Source organism: Chionomys nivalis, chromosome 13 (assembly GCF_950005125.1).
Source record: "Chionomys nivalis chromosome 13, mChiNiv1.1, whole genome shotgun sequence".
NCBI classification, from domain to species: Eukaryota; Metazoa; Chordata; class Mammalia; order Rodentia; family Cricetidae; genus Chionomys; species Chionomys nivalis.
The window spans coordinates 64,774,514-64,798,067 of NC_080098.1; the positions used below are offsets into that span (position 1 = coordinate 64,774,514).

The 23,554-nt window shown below is 43.8% G+C and overlaps 2 protein-coding genes across 2 annotated transcripts in view; one reads left to right on the forward strand and one right to left on the reverse strand.

Annotated features, from left to right (window-relative positions):
* The window catches only part of Ippk (inositol-pentakisphosphate 2-kinase), a 45,371-nt gene extending 38,204 nt beyond the window's left edge, over window positions 1-7,167 (forward strand). The window contains exons 12-13 of the mRNA XM_057787495.1: window positions 1,592-1,671; window positions 5,681-7,167. Coding sequence (XP_057643478.1) covers window positions 1,592-1,671; window positions 5,681-5,906 — 306 coding nt within the window. The 3' untranslated portion in view covers window positions 5,907-7,167. The remainder of the gene's footprint in view (window positions 1-1,591; window positions 1,672-5,680) is intronic.
* Window positions 7,168-9,124: 1,957 nt separating this feature from the next.
* Cenpp (centromere protein P) overlaps window positions 9,125-23,554 on the reverse strand; it is a 196,844-nt gene continuing 182,414 nt past the window's right edge. The window contains exons 6-8 of the mRNA XM_057787187.1: window positions 10,792-10,871; window positions 9,756-9,847; window positions 9,125-9,385 (exon numbers count right to left, since the gene is read on the reverse strand). Of these exons, the coding sequence (XP_057643170.1) occupies window positions 9,258-9,385; window positions 9,756-9,847; window positions 10,792-10,871 (300 nt within the window). The 3' untranslated portion in view covers window positions 9,125-9,257. The remainder of the gene's footprint in view (window positions 9,386-9,755; window positions 9,848-10,791; window positions 10,872-23,554) is intronic.

Consider the following 23,554-nt stretch of genomic DNA (forward strand, 5'->3'; position numbering starts at 1 on the left):
AAGCTGGAGAGGAAAGGGTTAATACGCCCTTTTATTAACTTCCATTTCAGCATTGCTGTTCATCACTGAAGGGAGTCAAACAGGGCAGGATCCTGGAGAAGGGGCTGATGGAGAGGCCATGGGCAGAAGATACTGCTTAGTGGCTTGCTTCCCATGGCTTGCTCAGCCTGCCTTCTTATAGAACCCAGGACCACCATCCAGGAATGGTACCACCCACCATGGACTGGGTCCTCCCCAACTGATCACTAAATGAGAAAATGCTTTACATCTGCATCTCAGGGCATTTCCTCAGCTGAGGCTCCTTCCTCTGCTGACTCTATGGCTTGTGTCAAGGTGACACACAGTAACCCAGTATACTTTTTGACTGGGCTTCTTGCTATGTATCATGAAATTACAAATTTCTTTGCTAACTGGAGGGTGTGCAGATGGGAGCTGGGTGTCTCTAGCTTCCAGGTTCTTAAGGCCCAGAACAGCCAGCAGGCCTGGTGTGGGTTATGCTGCCCCTTCCCCTCCCTGCCTCAGGGAAGTGCAACCCGAGGCCTTCCCAGTGCAGCACCTCCTGCTTCTGCAAAATCAGAGGAAATGGTTGAGAGGGAGAAAAGAGCGTACTTTCTGTCATCAGGTCAGATGCTAGGGCCAGTGATGATGTGTAAAGCCAGTTCCTTTCATGTAACTATAAAAGTAGGAGCTGTTTAAAAATACTCAAAAGAAGCCGGGCGGTGGTGGCGCACGCCTTTAATCCCAGCACTCGGGAGGCAGAGGCAGGCGGGATCTCTGTGAGTTCGAGACCAGCCTGGTCTACAGAGCTAGTTCCAGGACAGGCTCCAAAGCCACAGAGAAACCCTGTCTCGAAAAACCAAAAAAAAAAAAAAACTCAAAAGATGTACCAAGGTGCAAAGAACAAAGGGGATTAAAAACTGCCTCAAATTGTGTGTTGTAGAGGTGACCACGGTGGACACTCTGTCTTTGGTCTCTCCACATGCCTCATATGTGTAGTATTGGTACTGGGGTTTCTGGGCAGGTTTATAATGCAGAACTGAAATTGCTTGTCTTGTTCTGTGGAAGAGCTAGTTCAGAAGCATGCACCTGTGCTTGGTCCAGCCCCGTCATCACCTGGCAGTTCTGTCTTTGGTTTTCTCTTTGTACAGTGGGATACCTCACTGCAAGCTGAGGATGCAGAATTAATAGATTCACAGCCCTAGAATGTGTCCAATATTGGCTATAATCACCATTTCCCCCCAAATACACTGCATGCATCTTCTAGAAGGTACAGTGATTACTGCTGAATACCCAAGTGTAGTCAACATATGGAAAAGCTGAGGCAACTTTCTCCTTCCCTCCTTCCCCAAAGATAGACTGGTTAACTCACTGATGGCAGGTCACAAGTCTCAGGGATCCAGTTTGGGTCCACACGCTTGCAGTAAGAAGTGAAAGGATACAGTGGAGACGGGTGTGTGTATTGTATATTGTCACGGGGACTGTTTCCCACTGTGTCAGCCTAACTTCACCGTCAGGCTTTATCACCGAAAATAGTTGCTCTGTTTAGTGGAGAGGCCTTGTGACTCGGAGCTACCCTCTCTTTCCTCCACAGGTGCAGCAGTACCGGGTAGCTATGACCGCCAAGGACTGTTCCATCATGATCGCACTCTCCCCTTATTTACAGGGCACAAGGTGAGGAACCATTGCATGACACCTTCCTTGGTCTAATGATTTTGTGGAACAATGATGACAAAGAGATTCCCTTATTTAGAAACCCTGATGGGGCTACTCTTTTTTTTTGAGTTGGGAGTATCACTATGTAACAGTCCTGGAACTAGCTCTTGTAGACCAAACTGGCCTCAAACTCACAGAGATCCACCTGCCTCTGCCTCTCCAGAGCTGGGGCTAAAGACATGTGCCTCCACAGCCTGGCTTGGGGCTACTATATCTTTGTTAGAGTTGTTCTCAAAAGGCTTCATTTTTTTTCCCCCTAAAGGATGGGAGCTTTTGCATGTGTGTGTGGCGCGGGTGTCAGGGGGAATGTTTTGAGACAGGGTTTCTCTGTGTAGCCCTGGCTGTCCTGGAACTCACTTTCTGGACCAGGTTGGCCTTAAACTCACAAAGATTCTACCTCTGCCTTCAGAATGCTGGGATTACAGGTGTGCGCCACCATGCCCAGCTGGATGGGAACTTATTTATTAACTCTTATTCTCTAGAAACTTGTGATTTAATTACGGGCATTTATGGATAATAAGACTTTTCCTTTAAATGATTATTATTATTATATTAATATCTCTATTAAATTGGAATGTTCATTATTGTTTTTTAAGAAAAAACTCTAGTAACAGAGTAGTAGTGTAAATAATGTGACGAATTCCTTTCAGAGGAAGCCCAGGCTCCATTCAGGCTGAAGTGCTTGAACCTTTTACAGATTGCAGAGCGTACTAACTTTCACAACTGTTACTGCCATTTTTAAACCTCTCAAACAGTGTATTCTTGTTCCTCTTCTGAATAACCAGTATGTTTGCCATTTTCCCCCCTACAAATGTTTGGCTAGTTGTTGTCACCTCCCCTAGCTTTTAGTGATTCATCCTGAGCATCTTCAGCCTTGATCTTCATGAATGCCAAACCCTACAGACTTCTCTGGAATCCTCCACATCTGACCTGTGTTCCTGGGTTAGGTGATTTTCTTTCTGATGTTTCTGAGCTTTGTGTTTCCCAGTAAGGTTCTCTGGGAGGCACAAACAGCACTGTACTGTCTGGTGTTGCATGTGAAGGGATAGTTAGGGCTGAAGGCAGTGGCTCTGGTTAGTTACAAGCTCCTGTTGTCCCTAAGAAAGACCCTGAGCTTAGCTGTGAGGAGCCCTTCAGTAGACTACAGGTCTATGCTAGAGGAGAGCTGCTTCCAAGCCTGGCCAAGGATGCAGCTGGGAAAGGGAAAGGTGCTGAGTGCAGGGTGCTCAGGTGGAAGCTGATTCAAAGGTCAAGAGGCGGGAAGTTCAGGGCACCTGAAGGATACACTTGTGACTCATCCCCTCCAGCACTGTGTCTGTGTGTGTGGTCCACAATTGTTTCATTTGAGGAAAGCTGAAGGCTGGGTTCCTTTTCCACACCCTGACTCTGACTGCTCAGTAAATCTACATTTGCTGTGGGGGCAGAGGGTTGTGTGTCCAGATGGCTGGAGGCTCAGGATCACCAGCCACCAAGTAACTGCATCTGCTCCCTTTTCCAGAGACAGAAAGATTGTCTCACTTTTATGCTTAAAATAAAACAAGACAGAAATACCATCACGGCTAGGAAATAGTAGACTATCAGAGGTACATAGTTGGCCACAGTAGACATGCTCGATCTGATCAGCCTCTCACTTTTGCCTTTTTAATCTGGCAAGGAGTTAACAATCACGATGCTTAATGCGGACTTGCCCACCTTCCCAGTGTGTGACTCAGCATAACTTTGTCTCTGACTCTGCTTCTCAAATTCTCATTGCTAGAATCTTTAGAGGCTAGGAAATGTCTTGCAGCATAATTTTGATTTAAAAATTTGAAAACTGTACAAATAATATGGTTGAGTTATGATGATATAATTTTGTATTAATATTGACCTCTTAGCATCTCATCCTGAGCCCATTGTCAGGCTTGTTAGTTTATCTCATGTCACAACAAATACACTGATAAAATGAATTCAGTTTAAAGTCCAAGATGAAAAAGGGCAAAAGAAAATTAGGTAAAAAAATCATTTCCATTCTTAAGTGTTTCATGAACACTGATTCAAGCTTATTTAATTTTAAGATGTGAAATGTTTAGAGCTTTTGAAAGTTTGAAAAGCTTTGTCATTTGGCATTATGCCTCCGCATACCTATTTTGTGGAAATTGAGAATTTGGTGACCAATTTGAAGAGAGATGGCAGACTGGGAAATTCTGACTTGTTTTTGCAGAGGATTCTGAAGAGGAAGAATGGGCCCCGCCCTTGGAGGCTGCCTTACCTGCTAAGGTCAGGTCTCAAGGCCAGACAATAGGGCCCATCAGGAGGCTCAAAGTTGGTGGTCCAGATCCACTTTGAAGCAGGAGCAAAGGAGTTAGGGGGATGGCAACAGGACACTCCAAGGTACCCTACTGCTGTGCTTGTCTGCCTGTGGAAGGAGCTGCAGAGGAGAGTTTGAGATTAGATGTTCTCCACCCCCAATTTTACTTTGGAGAATATACACAGACATGAGCCTTCTTTGAGGAAGGTGGTGCTGTGGTCCCCAGAATTGTACCTAGCTCCAGGAAATAACATTCAGGAAAACCAGAGATAAATTAGGACTGAGTTCATCCTAAAATGCATAGTAAACCCAAGGCTGAATTTATATCCCTGAATTTTAATGTATAGTCCACAAGCATCTGTGGTTGCTATTTGTTTCTGTTACCTTCCTGTTGCTCCAGGCTTTTGAAGAGTTTGGAACTACCAGGGAAGTTCTCATTGCTACTTGTCCCTAAACCCTGCCAAGTCTATTACAAACATGCGCTTTGGCTTCACTGTGTATCTCCTGGCCTCCCTCAAATCTGGTTAGTGTCTTGGAGAACAGCTATCAAGGTGAAGACAGCAGCTCCAGCCCCCAGATCATTCCAGTACCAGTTTCTAGGGCTACTACAGGGATAGGGATGTGGTCATGGCAGTAGGGTAGGGGATGACTGTGCCCTGGCTTTTGCTGAGTTTTTGCCATATAGCCTGAAGGAGACAGACTTTTCAGTTTTAAGGGGCTAGTGTACACTGGCCTGTGTCCTTGACTGTTCTGGAGCTTGTGGTCAGTTGTCAGACCTGTGATCGAGCCAAACTCAATTTTTTTCCCTATAAACAGGATTCTGGAGCAACAAATGAGGATCAAGGCTTTAGTGTACTTTAGAACAGGCCCATGTATGTCAGTGTTTGTTCTTCCAACTCAGGAGTTTTTGAAGCTTATTTTGTCTGTCTTGTTTTTAATGATTTCTAAGTGTACAAGAGTAGTAAGCATGGAGGAACCAGAACTCCCCAACAGTTCTCTTGTGCCAGCCTGGGATTAGATGCCATTCAGGCAGGAGTATGAATGCTATGTACTGTGTTTTCAGAACAGTTGGATACACCGCAACCTCAGTATCAGGTTTAAAGTTATTCTGAAAAGGTTTTCAAGTCAGTGCTCATATTGTTAAAAGCACATGACTTTCTGATGTTTATAAAATCCACAAAAGCCCTGAGGGAAAAAAAAAAGCATTGAAGATGTGACTTGAGAGTTAACACAGAACTGCTTGCTCTCCAAATGTGAAAAGCACAAAGGAAGTGGTTCTCAGCAGCAACGGGAAAGCACATAAAGAGAGTCTGTTCTCAGCAGCCATCCAGCTGGCTGTCGCACAGCCTGATCTACTCTTTACTTTTTCTTAGGTTTTGTAATACTTGGCTCACAATAAAGTGACTTTTCTTTTCCAGCATTCGTTAATACCACTGGAACATGGGGAATATCACTCACGCATTCCACATAATGACTTTTCCACCTTCGGTTCTTTTAAACCTTCTTCCCAGACATAGACATAGTGTACTGGCCTGTGGCCTAGCAGTCACTTACTTACCTGTGCTAGTGTTTGAAGCTGCCCAGACAGTAGATGCATACAGACACAGAATGGGTGCTCTGAAAGCTGGGCTGGGAGGGCCTGAGGGTCTGTGTAATCTGAAATTCTCTTGTTACTTGCAGCTCTGACCAGAGGCCTGTTATCCCTTCATCAAGGTCCCAGTTGGCCTTCTCTGTGTCTGTACTGGACCTCGACCTCAAGCCCTATGAGAGCATTCCTCACCAGTATAAACTGGACAGCAAGATCGTCAACTATTACTCAAAGACTGTGCATGCCAAAGATGACACTGTGAGGTCGACTCGGTTCAAGGAACGTGAAGATTGCACATTAGTTCTCCACAAGGTCTAACTTTTTCCTCTGCGGTGTCTTTGAAACTTGAATGTGAAAGTTGAATGACAGAGCTATTTTTGGTTGTGTTGGGTGACTTGACTGTGAATGTTTTTGCTTTTAACCCCTGCTGAGGTTAGACTGCCTCTCAGAGACAAGGAATTGAAGAGCACTAGAGTCTTCTAGGACAAGGAATGTAGGACGTGAGTGCTGTGTCCCAGCAAGCCATCTGTTTTCTTAAGAGTGGAAGTGTCCGTTAACCCCAGGAAAACATCCTGGATAGTTCTTCCAAGCAGAGCTCACGTCTAATTCTCTAATGCAAAAAGCCTTATTATTAAGACCCAAGGTTTGGATCTCCTACCACCAGACTCTTGACATAAAAAACTTGAATTGTCACGAGTATCTTACCGTTTGGATTTTCAAGAAAACATGGATACTACTGGAACTTTCCCAGCTGTTAACTGGTTACATTTTCAATGCAAATCACACATCAACACAGGCATTGGGTAGTTCCCTGCTGCAGAGCGGTCAGGGGTTAGTGCAGACATCGGTTCTGAGTGGTTTAGACTCAGGTCCCTGTGGAGGTACTGAAGCCCACGGCTTTGTAAAGGGGCAGCAGCAGGGAACATAAGACTCAGGTCAGGATGGACACCACTCGCATGAGCATTGCTTTTTTGTTGTTGTTTTTAAATTCTTCATTATGATTTTAACTCTAGGGGGAGTTGAGGCGTTCTTTCCTACCTGAAATTGCTGCTGTAGAGGCTGGAAGCAGAGCTGTAACTCAGAGCTGCTGTGGTTGGCTGGGTGGGTGTGCCTGACAGCCTGGATTCTCCTGGCACTCTGGTGTCTTGGGTGGTTGAGGAACAAGGTTCCCTTCCTCCTAAACCACATTTATCCCGGGGTTAGCTCTGGGACATGTTGGGTATGTGGGTCTAGGGCCTTGCTGTTTTCATCAGGGCTATAGAAGGCTCCTGGCTGGCACTGAGGATTCTTATTAGGGTCACCAAAAGTGTGCCTGGCTGCTATGAAATCATTGGGAGTTTTGGCTTCATTTTTTTTTTTATCCTATGGTAGGCTGTACAGACTGATTATTTATATCATCCTTTTGAGAGACAAATGAAGGCTTATTGTAACATAGTAATAAAAACCATGGACCTGTATGAAAATGCTACGTGAAAAATGAAGAAAATATTTTGCTGATTGTAAGTTTTTGTGGGAAATTTTGTGATAATTTGAGAATTATACTTGTTTGATCAAGCGACCTCCTATAGAGTTTATTAAATTCTGTCCTAATATTTTAACTATTGAACACTCAGGTACTTGTACTTTTGGATCCTTGGCTTTCTTTTGACTGGTTATATGCTGGGATATGTGCTTATAGCATTCACTTGAGTCATGTGCTTGAAGGTCATGTTCCCATGACTCCAGATGTGCAGGGGAAATCAGCCTTCAGTTTTGTTTTGACTCAGTGTTGACTGGTTTGGAGGTAGACTAGCCATGTGTATGTGTGCATGTGTGTGGTGGAGGTGTTACGCCTGAAACCACAGTACTGATCTCAGGGTGGGTCCCAGGCTCTCAGGGAACAAAACTTTTACTGCTGAAACACTAGTCTCTCTTGGAGAATTACTATTTAGCAAGAGGCTAAAGATAGGTGGATAGAAACAAACAACCTATCCTGGGGGTAAAGAACATGGAAGGAGCACCTTGCTGATGTAAAAACTCAACCATGTTTTTTTTTACTTGCTTATTTTTCTTTTCCTTTTTTTTCTTTTGGCCTTGAACTCACAGAGATCCACCTGCCTCTGCCTCCCGAGTGCTGGGATTAAAGGCATGGGCCACCACTGCCTATTTATTTTTTTGAGACAGGGTTTCCCTGTATAACTAGCTGTCCTAGAACTTGCTTTGTAGACCAGGATGGCCTTGAACTCACAGATCTGTAACTGGAGTTTCTCTACTGTCTACCAGTTCCCTAATAACCACTCTGAGACTTACTTAATATTAATTATAAGCTGTTTGGCTTGTTAGCACAGGCTTATTATTAATTAGCTCTTCTTCCTTCCACTGCCCGGCTTAAATTACCAATTTCTATTAGTTTATATTTTACCATGAAACTCGTGGCTTGTTACTTTACATCTTGCTTCTCCAGCGGCTCCTGGCAGCTCTTCGACTCTGCCTTTTTCTTTTGTATCTGTTTAGGTTAAAAGCATGTGCCACCATTGCCCTGTCTAATCATGTTCTGATGTGCTCTGCTTAGTTCAGGATGCCCACACTAACCCGTCATGTTGGCAGCATAACAACAGGTAATGAAGGCACTCACCAGGCTGGAGAGATAGCTCAAAGGTTAAGAGTATTGCCTGCTCTTCCAAAGGTCCTGAGTTCAATTCCCAGCAACCACATGGTGGCTCACAACCATCCGTAATGGGGTCTGGTGCCCTCTTCTGGCCTTCAGGCATATACACAGACAGAATATTGTATACATAATAAATAAATATTAAAAAAAAAAAGGCACTCACCAAATGTTAGTTCTGTGTCTGAGATGATACAGCCTTAGACTGGGTAGTTCTTTTGTGGTGCTGGGGCCTTGTCCATGTTGGGCAACTGTTCTACTATAGAGGTACACTTTAGCCTTTGTTTTCCGAGACAGTGGCTCACGATGTAGCCAGCGTGGGCTTTAAACTTGGGTTGCTGTTGTGTGCTAGTGTTATAGTCCTGTACCACACTCAGACTGCGGGTGTGTCTTCAGGGAAGTTCCCAGTGAAAGGAACAATGCAGTCATCACTGTCAAACAGTTCTAGTTTTGTGGGAACCAGGAAGAGTGTCAGGACTTCTGGGAGATGTTGCTATGCAGACAAGGTGGGTGGCTTTGGACTGGAACGTGTCCCATGCTGCCTTGGGCCATCTTGATGTGAGGTTGGAGGCATAGCTATTCTACACTTGTTTGAGAACGAACAGCCATTTTTGGAACATTTTCTCAAACGTTAAACTTACTTGTTCAAAGAATTATGCATGTTGCTTTTATCATATCTGAAAAGCGCCGGGCGGTGGTGGCGCACGCCTTTAATCCCAGCACGTGAATCTCTGTGAGTTCGAGGCCAGCCTGGACTACAAGAGCTAGTTCCAGGACAGGAACCAAAAGCTATGGAGAAACCCTGTCTTGAAAATCAAAAAAAAAAAAAAAAATCTAAAAAAAAATCTGAAAAGCTTTATTTCTATGCTATGAGAGTTCTGTGTAATTTACCACTAAAGCACACAAAAGCATGTTTGAAGGATGTGGTTTCTCATTGGAAAAAGAGCAAATGTTCATATGTAGCATAGATCACATGTTCCTCAGCTGAGCATCTTATTCCTACATGCTTGCCAGCATGTAGGGAACTAGTCATTTTCTACACAAAGCAATTTTATCAGACTGTCAAGAGCAGCTTCAATTCCAAGTACTCCTAGTAGGCTTCGGAAACTCAGAGGAGCAGTTTCTATGATCTTGTTCTTGTCCAGCTCCAGGGCTGTGAAGAAAACACACCTGGTAAGAAACCTTATAGTGCCTGTCTAATAAGATCTTTTCCCCCCAAAAGCCACACAGTGGGATGCCCTAGAGACAGGGTGGAGAAGACCAAAGAGTGCTGTCACCAGTAACTTTTGAGGCAGAGAAAATGCCTTACTCCACACGTCTGCAAGGCCTCAGGACAATAGTCCTTTCATGTGCTGTTTGGTGGTTACTGATTGAAGTATTTCAAAAGGTGATCTACAAAGTACATTAATGACAGTTTCAACTTTTGATTCTTCCCATGTAAACCCAGATAAGTCACTCAGATGGCTTTGTTGGGTATACTGAGAAGTCTTCTGGAAAGGGTGCCTGTAAACATGGAGTCCTACCTCGCTCTGGGACTTTGGTGAGAAGATCCAACTTCGGAAAAACCTTCCCTTCCTCATCTATTTGTATCTTCCAAACAATCACCAGTTCAAACCTGGAAAAAGGCAATATTTGGTGCTTTTGGAATTTGGAAAGATTAGCCTCTGAGCATGTGGTTTCTGCTGGCCAGGATCACCTTCTCCTAAAGATTTCTCCCCAAAGAGGAAACTGTGTAGGAAAGTGTATGATAGTTCTGTGGGACAATTTGGAAACTTGGGCCATAGCAACACTTTGTACCCACACCATGGCAAACACCAATGTGATAATTAATGGGACAGGCAACAGGATGTTCCTGGAAAATGATCTCTAAAATGGTTAGAAATCTGCACACGCTTTTTTCATGGTTGGAATTTTCTTATTCTAGGAGCAGCCCATGTTCCATATGGCAGGAGAAACAAATGAAAAGCCCAAACCCTCAGGACCCAAGGAATACAGTCAGAACTTCACACTAGAGGATGAGGCATGAGAAGTGAACTACAGCCCCATGACAAAGGCCAGCTCCAGCAGCCTGTGTAAGGATCTGGGTCCTGAAGAACATGCAGGCACATTTGTAAGCACCAAGGCAGAAGAAGGAAAGCAGGAGTGACAGTGGCTGTGGGCGAGTGCTGCCAAGAGTCTTAGGTGCCCAGTGTAGAACTGCACCTGTTTATTTTGGCTTCTCTGAGGCTCTGGTGACCTGGCTTCCTGCTTCTGCCTCTGTCATACCAGCAGATACACACACACACACACACACACCTACCTACCTACCTCTACCTTCTTGGCTATACATATACAAAGGCCCTTGCTGCCCAAGGCCAGCATTTAGCTCCTCCAGCCCTGCACTCCTTCCTACCTTCTCTCTCCCTTCATGGCTACATAGCAGTCCATCTGCCCACTGTTGGGTATCTGCTGTGACTCCACCTATTTATCCATGGGATACTCTTTGGTCTTCCTTAGGTAATTTCTTAGCCTCTCTTATGGACAGTTCTGGTCCCAGAACCTCTTGCTGCACAGACTTACCCTGGCTGTCTGGCACTGTGGATCTCCATGCAGTGGGAACAGGTGCCCTCTGAGAGGTACACACTATCTGGATACTTCTCCTGCATGTGAAAATAAATGGTTTACAGTCTGATCCATCTAGAAGAAATAGCATCCTGAAAACCAGGAGAAACATTCTGAAGCCTGAGATGAAAGTGTTCTATGTGCTATTCGCTGGTGCCCACTCCTGTCCTTACCTATTTTGCCACCCCAGGAGCTCATGGCTATCCCTTTCCTGAGATCTCACAATATCACTGTACAGCTTCATTTTCAATTTCATTCTATTTCTGCCTGCCTACCACTTGGGATGACTCCTTGCCTCAGGACTTGGATGAGCACCACAGCCCTCAAGCAAGTGTCTAAAGGGCTTTGTACAATGGAGACTTATTCCGTGTCAGCAAAGCCTTTTGAGTTGAGGCTCATGTGGGTACTGGTTGCTATCCTGCTTCAGCAGATGCACCAACCTGTCCATCCTCACAACTCACCCAGATAAGCTTCTGCTCGAATCCTTAACATGAGCCAGGCCCCACCCAGCTGCCCATACTGTAGTAGAGGTATCAGGCTCCCTGGTTGCAGTGTTAATGTCTATAGAGAACAGGAATGGGTTGAATATCACAGATTTCTAGGTAGGTATGATTTCCTTAGATAGTATGACTGCTCTGGACATGTCTGCATGCTAGTTTTCCACAGCAAAACCTAGGAGGCTCTAGCATATTAGAACTGATATACTCATTTATATTCACCATGACAAAGTTTGTTTTCCAGGTATTTGAATGAAAGACAGATATAACTGATGTACATAGCAGTGGCCTTGTTGTCTGCTCTTGTGAAAAGAGACTATAGGGTTAGAGGATGAAGAACAAACTCGAAGTTGCCCTCATCATGAGATTTTAGGCCTCAAGACCACCCCTGAAAGGTCCTTCCATGTATCCCCTCAGTGCCTGAAGAAGAGATGCTTCCCAGGTGATACCTAAGTCAAGCAAGGACTGTAAGGTGCAGCTGTTCCCGGGGCAGACAGAGAGCCACTGTCACCATAGGCTAGGGCTGGGACTTGGGGCAGATCCTTCTAGGACTGTAGAGACTGGCTGGATTAAAGCAGTCTGGGTCCATCAAATAAGGTTTCATGGGGACAAAGATGTATTACAACCCTTAAGAGAAGACTTACTTCTGGGTAAGCCACTTCTGGCATGGAAAGCCAAGGCTGCCAGCATCTATGCGTGCAGCTACCAACAGCACATCCAGACACCAAAGCTGGGGTGGACTGGTGTACTTTACAGATAATTACTAATTTCAGCAAGACAAGTTTTTAGGAGAAAAATGTATACCTAAGTGATTTCCGTGGAAAGTATTGGTTGATGTTTAAACCTCAGGCTCTTCTAAATTAATAACAACTGTTTGAGGAATGTAAAGGAGTTGTGTGTGAACGTGGCAGTTCAGCTTCCAGACTCTGCTTGGCAGCAGCACATGAGGCTCAAGGGAGTACTGGGGCTTGGGCTGGCTCCAAGGTGGGGCCTGAGGCTTGGCCTCCAAGCAGGAGGGAACTGATCTCCATTCCATAGGCCCCTCTGCCACATGAGTAAAAGGAAGACAAATTAGATGCTTTCACTAAAAAGTATACTCTTAGCTTTTATAATGTAGACAGCAATACTGACATCAGGCAGAGGGCAGGCATTCAAACGTATTTCTGGAAAGCTGGGGACTGCAAAAGCTTCTTCCATGTAAGTTAAGGTTGCTGCATTTAGCCAGCTTTATTCCTTGCCTGATCAACTCTAGAACAAAGTGAAGAGTGGGAAGGAATTAAAAGCTGACAGCCTGACTAGACCCCAAGAACAGCAACCTTATTACAATCACTAATTCAAGGGCCATTCTTTTTTTTTCCCTTAAATAATTTATTTTTATTTTATGTAAATTGGTGTTTTACCAGTTTAACAATTGGTCTGTGTGAGGTGCTGGATCCCCTAGAATTGGAGTTATAGACAGTTGGGAGCTGCCATGTGGGTGTGGGGAATTGAATCTGGGTCCTTTGGAAGAGTGGCCAGTGCTTTTACCCTTTGAGTCATCTCTCCAGCTCCAGAAGTGCCATTCTTAATGACAAAGGCATAGGAGACTTTTGAGGGGAAGGCAGAAGAGCTGTGATAAATGACCAAACTAACTATGTAAAGTGATCCTGAAGACGGAGACCAGCTAGTTTTTGTTTTTATTATTTGTCCAGACAGGGTTTCTCTGTGTAGCCCTGGCTCTCCTGGAACTCACTTTATAGACCAGGCTGGCCTCAAACTTGAAATCTACCTGGCTCTGCCTCTTCTGAGTGCACAGGGCTTAAAGGTATGCACTGCCACCTCCCAACTGCAATCAGCTAGTTTTAAGAGTGACAGGAAACTTGAGATTCACTGTATTTGACTTTGAAAAGGAAGGACTAAGTAGGCAGGGAGGAGTTAATCATGGTCTGAAAAGGCAGTCATGTCCACATTGTATCTTAGAGTGTGTTCCATGAAAACCAGTAAGACAATAAAAATGTTCATCAGAAACCATCCACCCGATCTGCAAGCAACACATTTTTTCCATCAATAAAGCCAAGGCCCAGACATGGGAAACACCTGGCCTGGCTCTGGAAGGACAATCTTGGACATGCTCTGTCTAGTGCATAGGTGTGTTTTGCATGTCACCAGAAGCTCTGCTGTATAGAGGATAATAGAAGCCTGTCTGGGGAAGGCTGAGTTATGGAGGTGGCTATTAGAGGGGCCTCATGCATACTAACCAGCTGGCTCCTGTGCTTCCACCCCAGGGCCTCAAGCTCTTCAGGAGTGCTGGGCCTGAGTGCCACTGAGGAATGCTGAGTCTGTGTTTACTCAGCTGGGTGCCATATGGAGGAATTTGCATGGAAAAACAAAGCAAAACCCTGGTGTTTATGATAGAGATGAGGTGGGGTGCTGGCCATCCAGCCATTTCACACCCAGGGTACTGAGGCACTGGCTGACTGGAGTGCAGATGAGCTATATTTTAACAGAGCTTTGTAAGGCTGCCTGTGCTATGCTGCAGCCATACTGGCTCAATACTGTAAAAGAGTGACAATATCACCTCCCCTCTACTATGTTTCCGTGGGAGCCAATAGCAATTTTCTATGGACAGTTTGGGCATCCACAGATGTCAGTTCATCTTGACTTCAAAAGATTATGCCTGAACAACTGAATGATTAAAAAAACCATAATTCACCAAAATGCACAAATATAGCATATTAAAACAACTAGAACACACAATTTTAGTATATGCCCAAGGTGGTACAACTCTACCATTTTCTAGTTCCCAAATGTTTTCATTACTCTGTAAAGAAACTGCCTTTATGTGTTGTCTCCAGCACAGAATTAGATGAACACTAACATATTTTCTGTTACCGATTTCCTGTTCTGGACATTTTAGACAAGTAGAACCCTATAGTATGAACTTTTTGTGTGTGTGTGTGTGTGTGACAGGCTTTTATTTAATATATTTTCAAGGCTTACTCACCACCTTAAATAGCCAGTTAATATTATATAGACAAATTACTACACTGTATCTGTTTATTAACCAATAGATACATGGTTTGTTTTTACCATTGGCCTACTAGAAATAATACTATGAGCACATTCACGGTCTAAACATTACCATTATTATTATTTTTTTTTCCAGAGTCTATATAGTTCTGGCTGCCCTGGAATTCACTATGTAGATCATGATGGCCTCATACTCAGAGATATCCATTTGTCTCTGCTTCCAGAGTGATTAAAGGTCTCCCATGTCTGGCTCTATCATTATTTAGAAACACAGTTTCATACCATAGCTCTGTCTGGCCTGGAACTAATCATTATATACACGAGGTTGGCCTTGAAATCACACAGATCAGCCTGCTTTTGCCCCACAGGTGCTGGGATTAAAGGAGTTTATTTTAGTTCAAATGATGTGTATGTGTTTACTCATATGTATGTATGTAGGTACCTGTGGAGACTGGAGTTACAGGTAGTTTTGAGCCATCTGATAGGACTGCTAGGAACCAACCGGGTCCTCTAAAAGAACACTACACACTTTTAACCACTGAGCCATCATCTTTCCAGCTTCTTGTATGCATCTTGTGTGAATATCTAATTTCTTTTTTTTTTTTTTTTTTTTTGGTTTTTCGAGACAGGGTTTCTCTGTGGCTTTGGAGCCTGTCCTGGAACTGAACATCTAATTTCATTTCTCTTGGTTATACACCTCAGGAAAGCTGCCAAGTAATGTGATTGATTGCATTGTTAGCCACTGGATGAGCTACTAAACTTTACTGGTCGAGGATTTCCTTTTCTATTCCTTTAGCAGCTAGGTTTTGATTTCTTTACATCTTTGCCAACTATTACCTACCAAAAATTCTTTGAAATAATCCTATCAGCTGTGGGGCAATATTCTAGAGTCACTTCTCAGATATATGACACTCAAAAATTATCGCTCTAGCCCCATAATGGCTCCCTCAATCAAAATATCTCTATCCTTGCTCTTGGTCTCTGCCCTTCTCCCATCTTGACTATCTCCTTCGCTCAAGTTCTCCCCCTACTCCCATGCTCCCAATTTTGTCAGGACATCTTGTCTATTGCCCCTTCCCAGGGGGATCTATATATGTTTCTCTTAGGGTTTACCTTGTTACTTAGCTTCTCTAGGGTCGTGGTATAGGCTTGTTATCCTTTGCTTTTCAGCTAGTATCCACTTATGGAGTGAGTACATGTTCATCAGAATTATCTCCCACCTTCCTTTTTCCTTCCTATTTTTCAAGACAAGGTCTCACTCTCTAGTGCTACATTGCATTACAGGTGTTCACTACCAGATCCCGCCCTACTTTCTTTAGCAGTGTAACTTGATTGAGTTTTGAGTGTGAAGGCTGGAAAGATGAGTCAGTGGGTACAGATACCTGACTTCAATCTCTGAGAGAACGGTAGAGAGAACTAACTTCTGAAAGCTGTGGACTGTGGCATGCATGTACTCAAACACACAAACAAAAATTATGCTTTCCATACTGTTTATTGAGGTAGAGTCTCACTGAGACTTAGTGATCGCCATTTAGCTAGCTGGCTATGTTGGCAAGCAGGCTCCAGGGATCCTGCTGTTTTTGCTTCCACGGTGCTGAGATTACAAGTGTGTACTACCACACATGTTCAACTTTTTATTTTAATCATTTACTTATTTGTTTACTTTTGAGACAGGGTTTCTCTGTAGCTTTGGGGCCTGTCCTAGCACTCATTCTGTAAACCAGGCTGGCCTCGAACTCACAGACTCCTGTCTCTGCCTCCCGAGTGCTGGGATTAAAGGTGTACGCTACCACCACCCGGCTATGTGCAGCTTTTAAAAAACAGATTTATTTTTTATTTATGTGTATGGGTGTTTTGCTTGCATGTGTGTACCACATGCATGCCTGATGTCCATATAGGTCAGGAGAGGGCATTCAGATTCCCTAGGCCTAGAGTTGCAAATGCTGATGGTTCGTGGACAGGGTATTTTTGTGTAGCTCTGGCTGTCCTGGAACTAATTCAGGCTGGCCTCTGCCTCCCAAGTGCTGGGATTAAAGGCGTGTGCCACCACATTTTTTAAAAGAATGTGTGTTCTGGGTCCTCATATTCGTACAACAAGTACTTTACCAAATGCACCATTCCCAAGGCCATATTTATATATGATTCTTAAAATTAGCTCTTTGGCAAACTTTTGTTATGTTCTATGAGAAAGGAGACCAACTTTATCCTCTGGCCTGTAAACCATTCCAGAACCAACTATTGAGTCCTTTTGCTTCCTTTTCATTTTCCTGGCTCTGTTTACATTTCAGTCACTCACTATTTTGAAAGCTGGCCTTTTACAAAGAGACACATGCTCAGTAAGCTTCTACTATGGTCATTACGCTCTTAATTTCTCAGGGACTGATGCTAGGACAAGGGAGCATCTTCATATAAAAAGGAATCTCAGCCTGCCTCACACTATACATACACAAAAGTTTAAGTGAATGGATGAGTCAGACGTAAACCTGAAGAGCCATGGGAGAAGATCCGCCAGAGATGTATCAGTTACAGAGTGAAAGCAGTGAGTACAGGAGACACAAAATTGTCTCTGGTAAGCTGGTTTCATCATAACTGGAAACTCTTAAAAAGTCATTGTGAAGACAGGGCTGCCTTAGACCGAGTGAAATCATTAACAAGAAGATGTGTAAAGAATATTTATGCTGGGCAGTGGTGGCATACATCTTTAATCTCAGCACTCAGGAAGTAGAGGCAGGCAGACTTCTGTGAGTTCAAAGCCAGCCTGAACTACAGAGTTAGTTCCAAGACAGCCAGGGCTACACAGAGAAACCTTGTCTTGAAAAACAAAAACAACAAAACTACAACTACTGGATCAACAGCTGGATGTAGTGATACACACCTATAATCTTAGCCTTCCTACCACCTGGATTACACGTTTAATGCTAGCCTGGACTGGCACTGTCTGAAAACGAAGGACAAACAATCCACTTTTAAATGACCAACAAATAAAGGTAACCAAATAAGAATATGGCAGGAAAGGAGCTTCCCTGGCTAAAAAGCAAATGCAGATTTAAACCGCAGTCAAGATGACTGACAATGGAGTTCTGATAGAGTCCCACTTAGGCCATGGTGACTGCTGGGATCCTAGGAGGCCAGCACAGCCTCTCTGCTAGGGATCATGGGCCTTGGTTCCCAGCTTAGTCATTTGTTGGCTGGGTAACTTTGAGAAATCACTTTTAAACCACCAGCAGCAGCAGCAGCAGCAGCAGCAGCAGCAGCAGCAGCAGCAGCAGCAGCAGCAGCAGCAGCAGCAGCAGCAGCAGCAGCAGCAGCAGCTGTTGTTTAATTTGAAATAGTTTTGAGTTGACAGAAACTGCATGTGGACATGGAACTGCTGCCTTCATACTCTTCCTCACCCTGCACACACAGTGCTTCCCTCAAGGACACTTACTCTGAACTGCTCAAGTCAGAACATGTCCCCTTCCAATGTCTCAGCTGCCCATAGTGTCCCCTCTCCTTGTTCCCTTCAGACCCCAACACAAACCCTATATTACATCTTGATGGCTTAGGTGTAGCAGCTGGCACCTGTGGTTCATTTTGGCTCTACTACTGCACCCAGAAGCAATAGCAACCACTATGAGGGCAGCCAGGAGAGGCGTTCTGTTTCTGATGTTTCTGCCCTGGGGGCTGGCTCTCCACCTTTCTTCCTAACTGTAGCAGCATCCAGTCCCTTGTTCATGACCTATAGCTTGCTAGGATCATTATTTACCATGGTCCTCATTTTCCCGTCAGAACCTGCTCCTAGGCTGACCTCAAACTCACAGAGATCTATCTGCCTCTGCCTCCCAAGTGCTGGGATTAAAGGCGTGCACCACCACGGTCCAGCCTTGCTCTTTAGTTCTTATTGGAAAAAACTGGTGTTATAGGTTGTGGCTCATGTTGCACCCCTACCCCCGTTGTGGAAATAAGCAACTCTCCAAGGAGTTGATAGGATTAGTAGCCAGACAGCCTCGTTCTTAAGAGTTTCACTACAGCTTCTGTGTGGAGAGAGTAAGGAAAGGCGCACTCATACACACCAACAGCCATTTCTGTACCCGTCTCTGCACACAGATGCTACAAACAGGTATGATCTCTGGTGGACACTTCTTTTCATGTTGGTGAATCCACAGGCTCAAGACTAAGAAGCTTCAACAGAACTGAGAGAGAGGTAAAGAGTGTGCCTGCCTAAAGACAACTCTTCTCCTCTTGTTTGACCATTTCCCAAACACCAGAGTCTGATGTCCCTCACCCGCAGCTCTGAGGTTCTAAAGTCACTTGTGCAGAGACAAAGAAAGATACTGACTTCAAATAAAAAATTCTAAATACTGACAGTGGACACAATGTAGCATCCACATGACAAGAGTCATCTGACTCTGGGCCTAGGCAAGGCTGGCAGGTACCATGATCCTTTTAGTCAGTGTGGCATGTGGATCAGGCTCACACTTGTGTGCTGTGTTTTGGACTGCCACTATAGCAAGCAAAAGCTTAGCAATTCTAGAGGAACTCTGGAGAAGAAATCCCCTCACCATAGTCTTCTGAACTGACCAAACCAACCCCTCCAGCATTAGAAGCCCATTTTGGAAATGTTCAGATTAGCACAACCACCCAAAGGGAAAGCACAGTACATACCTCAAGTGCTGACTCCGCCCCTGACTGACAGATGTACAGAGGGTGTGAGTCCTTTGACTGCATAAAGAATGGAAAGACTGACTATCCGTGGACTTTAAGCCATTTTCTCTAGAACTGTATTTTTTCAAGTAAACATTCCATGAAGCAATACAAATAAAGTTGAATGAAGTAGCTTCGTTGTCAGATTATATCCTCCAATCATATTATCCTAACTTCCTGAACTTGGTCCTGTAATCTGAGATACAAAAACAGTGGCCCAAGCACAAAGTCTGTACCAGGTTTTCTGGGTTGTAAGATCAATGGGGCACAGCTGCTCACTGGTTCACCTCACTCATCTAATTCTTAACAGCGGTCCGATGTCATCAGGAAAGGAAGCAGGGCATTGAGAAAGATCCTCTCAGGACAACTGATAGACCCATCCACAAAAATAATAGAGGAGGTCCATGATGAATACTGCCTATCATCAGTATTAGGGCCTTCACAAACATATACTAAGTGTTGCCCAGAGAAGGAAACAACTAGAACAATCTCTATTCCAGGCTCATGGCCACGAACCCAGGACAGTCATAATGTCATCACAGCACCAAGGTTATGAGCAAAACCCCAAAGCTCCAGGGAACCCTGCCCAGCCTAGGTGTGTCTTTTCATCTAACCCTGCAGATGGCTTGGAACCTTATCAAGGATTGTTGCCAAACATTTTCCAAGTGCAGAACCCAAAGGATAGGTCCTACTTCCACACTGCTGCTCTCTTCCACCATCTATTTCAGAAGAACTGGAGGAGCTTAGATTTGGAAGAGATTTACTATATTGGAGTATATTGTGACAACATTTTTAAAATAAAGACTTGGGGAATTTTAATAAGAACAATAAAGTAAACACGAGCAACCAGCTGGTGGCACTAGGGTAAAGGAGAGTAAAGGCTAAGCTAATACTGTACAAATGAGACTACAGGCTGAAGGTCACATCTCATGCTCTTTTGGGATGAGCTCTGTATGACTTCCAGGCTAAGGACAGTTGAAAAAACTCAAAGGACTTAAAGATATATGAAAATGACCTGAAAGTCAACCACAAGTACCCACAATGATACCTCATTGGTACAATTACACATGTTCACTGATAATTGCTACGGTGGTGGAGCTCATGAGGTGGGTGTCTTGGCCATTGTCCTGCTGCTGTGAAGACACCATGATCAAGGCAGCTCTTATAACCTTGAATTAGGGCTGCTTACAGTTTCAGAGGCTTAGTCTCTTATCACCATACTGGGAGCATGGCGACACATAGACATGGTGCTGGAGAAATAGCTGAGAGTTATACAACCCGATCTGCAGGCATCAGGGAGAGAGAACTGGGCCTAGCATAGGCTTTGGAAACCTCAAAGCCCATTCCCAACAAGGTCATACCTCCTATTCCTCAAATAGTGTTACACCAAGATAACTATGGCAACCTTTCTTATTCAAACCACCAAAGTGGGTGAGAGGCAGGACAGAAAACAGGGTGAATTCAGAGGAAGGGAAAGCTTCCCTGCATCCTGGGATTAAGACTGTACTTCCCACTGTCTCAGGACTAAGAAACTTCAACAGAACTAGTGAGAAAGTTTGCCTTCCTAAAGACATCTCAAACATGGATGCTGAAAACCATGCTTACTTAGGGCCAAAATGTTTGTGGCTTTGAGTTTAACCATATTAGCACTTTGCTTAATCTTTAAATTTTATTGTAATTTATATCTCTTCAGCAGTATAATTTAGAAAGTCACAGAATCATTCGTTCCTGTAGCCATTGTAATGATACCTTAGTATGACTCTTAAGAAGCCCACAGTCCTGTCTGGGGTGTGCACCTCTAGAAGTCTATGTGAAAAATCTGAAGCTCATACTATCCCTTTTCTTTTTACCTCACTTTCTAGCTTGTCCTTGAATTCTTTATGCATTCAAAGATCTGGCTTTCCTGACTGGAGGTCCCAAAGAAAGAACAACCCAGGCTTTGGTCGCAGTGCTGGTCTAATGCTCCAGTTGCTGTTGACAAGTACAGAGGCCCCTTGGCCAAAAAGCACTTTGAGTCACTGTAGCCTTGTGCGGAAGGCAGGGACTCAGAAAACACGGTCCATTGAAGCGTATTTCTTGGGAGGAGCCTCTGTCACTCTAGGCAGTTTATATGCTCCTGAGACTCAGATCTGCCAACTAGAGGCTAGAGATGGCCCTTGCCTTGGGATTGAGACCATGTTCTGTGGACAAAGTCTAGAGTGAACCATACCCTTTTCTCCATGTTTTCTTCTAGGAACTGGCCCTGGAAGACTCATCAAAGTACAACCCCTTACTGCAGCCATTGGGGTGGCACAGGACACTCAAGGATATTTGGAGCAGGAGCTCTGTTTGACCTGTCAACAGCAGTCCACAAGCCTAAAATGGACTTTCTTTCCTTGTAACACCCCACTACAGGTGCCATTTCTGTGCCTTTTGATTGTTACAAAGTGGTTCTCAACCCCCAGGATGAAGTTCTTTTGTCTCTATAACCATTTGTTTCTACTTAATAGTCTTCAGGTTTTGGGGGCAAAAGTTCCTCAAAAGGGGCCTTCATGTTTATATTTCTTCTAGGTTTGTCTACAATCTTTGATACAGTGATTTCTTGATTTTTTTGTGAGGAGGAAAGATGGTGTGTCAAGCTAGCTCGTGAACACCTTATAGGTGTCTTATAGTGATATTTTGTTTATGATCTAACATATAAAACTTGTCTGAAGATCAGAGAATAAAAACAGCCACACTAGTCAGCCATATAGGCCAGGCAGTGGTGGCACACACCTTTAATCTCAGAAGCTACACTACTTAGCCATAGAGGCCAGGTGCTTTTGGTGCACGCCTTTAATTCCAGCACTAGAGAGGAATATAAGGCGGGATGAGACAGGAACTTGTTCTCTTTCAGTCTGAAGATTTCATAGAGGTAAGAGCTCTCTAGTGGTTGACTGCTTTGCTTCTCTGATCTTTCAGCTTGAACCCCAATATTTCTCTGGGTTTTTATTAGTTGAGCTACAGTGTCTTGGGTTCTGACCTTCCTGGTGACAGGGTGAGAGACCTAAAGTTGCTTTTTCTATGACACAGTAAACAGTATGCCCATAAAGAAAACAAGTTCTCTCTTCTGCCCAACTTTCTCATTTACCACCACACCAGACACTCATAGAGGGTTTTGAACTAGAATTCACTTTATCTTTGGTAGCATCTGGGGATGAAGCCCACCTCCTACCCTGTGTGTTCCCCTCCTCTTGGTTTCTTCTTAGTCAGGTGACAGGAGATCAGAGCTGGTCCATGTCTTAGCCTGCCTGAAGAAACAGGGCCCCTGTGGTTTTCCAAATGCATATGTTCAAACAGTTCCATCTCAAATCAATTTGAAAATATTTATTGCTTTTCTCAGAAAGCCAGGAGCTGCTGCTTATGGCACAGAGCACAATGTGATCTGATTCAGAAATCAGAAACAGAAGCAACAAAGGGAAGCCAAGTCCTAAAAATGAGCAAACACTGCAATATAATTTCCCAATGGAAGTAATGGGATGTAAAGAGGCTTTTTTCAATGTATGCTTTTGACAGCTATGTTGAAAATTAAGTGGCTGTAGTGTTACGAGCGTATTTCTGGGTTCCAGATTCTATTCTATTTGTCTGTTTTTGTGCCCAGCATCATGAAGTTTTTGTTACTATTGCTCTGTAGTATACTCTGAGGTGAGGCATTGTTATGACTTTAGCACTGCTTTTTCTGCTTAGGATTGCTTTGGGTATTAGGAATTTTCATGTGCTTCCATATAAATGTTTTAGTTATTTTTCCAGTTCTGTGAAGAAAATAATTGAAGTTTTAGTGTTGATTTCATTGAACCATAGAGCACTTTTCATAACAATCATTTTTACAGTATTCACTCTGCCAACCTATAATCATGGAGGTTTTCCATCTCCCAGTGTTTTTGTCAATGTTTTCATTGTAGAAAACAAGAAGTCCTATCTTCTTGGTTAGGTTTATTTGTGGCCTCCTCCCCAAGTTATTGTGAAAGGTATTTTTATTTGATTTCTTTCCTGGAAAGTTTATTATTGGTATACAAAAAAGGGCTACTACTGATTTCTATATGTTGATTTTTGTATCCTATAATTTTGTTGAAAGTAGTAATCATATCTGAGGAGGGGAGAGAAAATAAGAATGAGTTTAAGTGTGTCCTCTAGGGTCTTTTAAACATAGCCTCATGTTGTCTGCAATTAGATACACTGACTTCTTTCCTGCTTTCCTATTTGTATCCCTTTTCTTCCTTCTGTAGATCATAGGTTCTCTAGCTTTCTTGTCCCTCCAGAAACCAGGTCCTAATACAGCTGCTGAGTTCTGAAAGGAAGGCTCTCTCCAGGTTCAAGGCCACATCAAGCTATCTCTGGTGGGATGCTATATCTCTCATAATTGCTTTCCTACCTCAATGGCTGATCATAGACCCACCTTGGTCAAAACTCTCCTAAACAAGTTCATTCTGGTGTGTATGTTTTTTCAGCTCCTTTTCTGAGCTTGCTGCTCTGACCTGCATTTCACTTAGAGCTTGTCTTATTGTTTTAGCTAA